Raw genomic sequence first — 3,005 nt, 5'->3', positions numbered from 1 at the left:
CTTTTGGACTGACAAAAAATGATGTGTGATTTTGTTTTATGAACATCTCAGATGGTTTGGACATTACATCTAGTGTAAGGTTTGCCATCTATCCATCCACCAAGACACCTAAGCAATCTTGTAGCCCAGATCAATGAACTAGTGGATAATGATTTAAGTCACAAATTTGATGGTCCATAAATCCAATTGAGAATTAATTACCCCTTCAGACATCCAGTTTAATTTTTTTATGTCTATGCAAGGTCTAACTATTATCTTAAGTTGGGATATTACTTGACGGCTGAAGTAGTAGCATTTCATGGTTGGACCATTATAAACCACTCTGAAAACCCAGGCCAAGGAGAATTGGGTCAAAAACCTGATTTAGTTCCAACAGGGTATTTAGGAATATATATGTTTGTTTGGGGATATTTTTTGTAATTTCATCTTTTTTGTTATTAGATGCTTGTTTTTGTACATCAGTAGGATAGGACTAGAGTTCAAGGTTTTTTTTTTTTTCTTTTTGGGTAACCATCGAATGTACTTGAGTTAAATGGATTGAATCAATGTTTCTTCAGTGGCTGCGGTGCATGCTTCCCAGTGTTTCTTCGCTATTTTGATTCCAAACCAAGCAGATACCCTGTTTTTCTGTCGTTTTTCAACCTGCTTCATTTGACCATATTTTATTCATGTCAGTTTGGATGCTTCTTAGATTTGGTGTAAGTTTATGTTGCTAAATGTCTCTTGAATCCTGACAACAGTCTGATATTACTTTATCCTTATCAACATATCTGAATTGCTTGCAACCAGCCTACTGTACCTCCTCTAATGTTACTAAATTATTATTTTCTGGCCTGGAAATCATAAGTAGACCCAGGTGAGTCTATTGCTGAAGTTACAGTCCAGTTTAATCAGTGTTTGCTACGTTCAGACATCTTTTAAAACCCCTGTTTTTCTGTCTCTTCTTCCCCCTTCTAATTTCTAAAATCCCTGGTGCAAAGCACAGGAAACAACTTAAAGGAGTGAAGCAAGAGGTAACCATATAGTCTGAGTTGTGCAACTGTCTAATGATACGAAATTCTGAATTTCTAGTAACTAACAGTTTATGGCAGAGAATGTGTCGAAACCAATAGTTTTAGAACAGACTACATACCCAGTACCCTGACTGCTGCCTTCTTCAGCATAAGGGTTGAAATTCTCCACCGTATCCTGCAATAAGAAAGAGGAAAAAAAGAGATGTCTAATTTTTATTTGACCTGTACAAATGATATGGGAAATCTAGTCCCTTGAAAATTAACTCACTTTAAGCCCTCCAGTGCAATGCACAAGAGGAACAGTTCCATATCTCATAGCATATAACTGATTCAGTCCACATGGCTCAAATCTTGATGGCATCAATAATATGTCACAGCTGCACATTTTCAAGTATTAAGACATTGTTAGTATTAGTAAGTACAGAAGTATTGTGGTAGTAACAAAAAATATTTCAAACGTTCATTTCTATACCCTGCAGTTATTCTATGAGATACAGGAATATTAAAACCAACCCAACCCCGGAACTTGTCTTTATAAGTAGATTCCATTGCTCTAATCCAATTCTCAAACTGTAGGTCCCCTGAACCAAGCATAATCTGAAAATGGATAAGATAGCTTGAGTTATTAATCTCCCAGTTAAGGATAAAGTATAAGCACCTGATTAACTATTTTGGAGATAGCTATAGAGTAAAAACCCTGAATCTTTCTGGCATACGATTTTTTATAGTAAATATTGCTGTTCATAAGGAGGGAGTTTATATGTTTGTTAACCACTAAAAAAAAAAAAAAGATAGTTCATAAGGGCATATTCTCAAAATAAGATAGGATTTGGTCACCAGAGTATTTTAAGAACAGTACACAAGACGAGAAAAAAGTAGGACCGACTTACAAACTGGATGTCATCTTGCATGAGCTCTGGCATTGCTGAGAGAATAAGGTCAACACCTTTTTGAAAGTCCAATCTCCCAATGAATCCAATCTATGAATCCCACAAGAAGTTCAATTATAAAAATAGAAAAGTGTTTGTTTGAAGTTCAGAAATGCATGGTTAAGGATTCATATGTCACCATTGGACAATCAGGTCGGGCAGCAAGACCTAGTTCCTCCTGCAGAGCAGTCTTACATTGAACCTACATTTCAAAACCACTTAGTGCACAAGACCAACACCTTTATACCGACGCTTAGATGACTCAAAGATAAATGGATTTTAGGGTCGAAGCAACCTTTCCAGAGAGGTCATCAACAGAGTAATGGAAAGGAATATGTTCATCTGAAGCTGGGTTCCACTCAGCAACGTCAACGCCGTTAACAATCCCTGGTTGTAATGCAAAAATTTGATTAAACAAGCCATTTTGGTTATGTATCTGCATCATTTGGTTCTACCTATGTGGAACCCTGATGGAAGAAAGAGACTCAGGACCCCAACCAAAATGACTAGGGAAAGATGGTAGAGGTAAAAATCAGTCACCCAATCTGAAACCCAAATTTACCATGGGCAGGTCCAAATCGCATTACAAGTTCTTACTTGTCAGATTCTCTCATTCAATTCGTTAGGACCCTGTGGGTGAAAAGATACATCACAAACCCACTCTCAAGATCTACTCTCCCTTCAGTAATCAAAAGATCAAGGATGCAACTGCAGAGGGTTTTTTCTTTTCACAGATAGCAGTGGCTTCAAATAATTATAAATGGTGAGTTTAAAGGCCAACTTCCATTACAGAGGTGCTTCTATGATCATGATGCTGGAAAAAAATAGGTGCTAGAGCTATATGAAGAAACCTCGGCTTCATGTAAGGAGGTGCAGATGGAAGGGTACAATTAAAATGTTGCAGAGAGGGTTTTTTCTGGGTCAAAGATGAATGTTTCCTTCTAAGCTGTTGATCCATGACAAGTTACCAATGTCTGTTTGACTATGCCAAATTTTTGGAAAAGACATACAGCTTAACTCTATTTATTTATAATTATTATTATTTCTTTGTTTTTTTTTTTTT

The 3,005-nt window shown here is 36.6% G+C and overlaps 1 protein-coding gene across 1 annotated transcript in view; it reads right to left on the bottom strand.

The window, feature by feature from the left end:
* LOC122081152 (soluble starch synthase 1, chloroplastic/amyloplastic-like) overlaps nt 1-3,005 on the bottom strand; it is a 15,817-nt gene that overhangs the window by 1,998 nt on the left and 10,814 nt on the right. Inside the window, exons 8-13 of the mRNA XM_042648140.1 lie at nt 2,238-2,329; nt 2,082-2,144; nt 1,904-1,993; nt 1,486-1,610; nt 1,282-1,390; nt 1,133-1,188 (exon numbers count right to left, since the gene is read on the bottom strand). Coding sequence (XP_042504074.1) covers nt 1,133-1,188; nt 1,282-1,390; nt 1,486-1,610; nt 1,904-1,993; nt 2,082-2,144; nt 2,238-2,329 — 535 coding nt within the window. The remainder of the gene's footprint in view (nt 1-1,132; nt 1,189-1,281; nt 1,391-1,485; nt 1,611-1,903; nt 1,994-2,081; nt 2,145-2,237; nt 2,330-3,005) is intronic.

The sequence above is a fragment of the Macadamia integrifolia genome, chromosome 6 (genome assembly GCF_013358625.1).
Source record: "Macadamia integrifolia cultivar HAES 741 chromosome 6, SCU_Mint_v3, whole genome shotgun sequence".
Taxonomy (NCBI): Eukaryota; Viridiplantae; Streptophyta; class Magnoliopsida; order Proteales; family Proteaceae; genus Macadamia; species Macadamia integrifolia.
The sequence above is the reverse complement of the archived record's forward strand: the minus strand, read 5'-3'. Positions and strand labels throughout refer to the sequence as shown.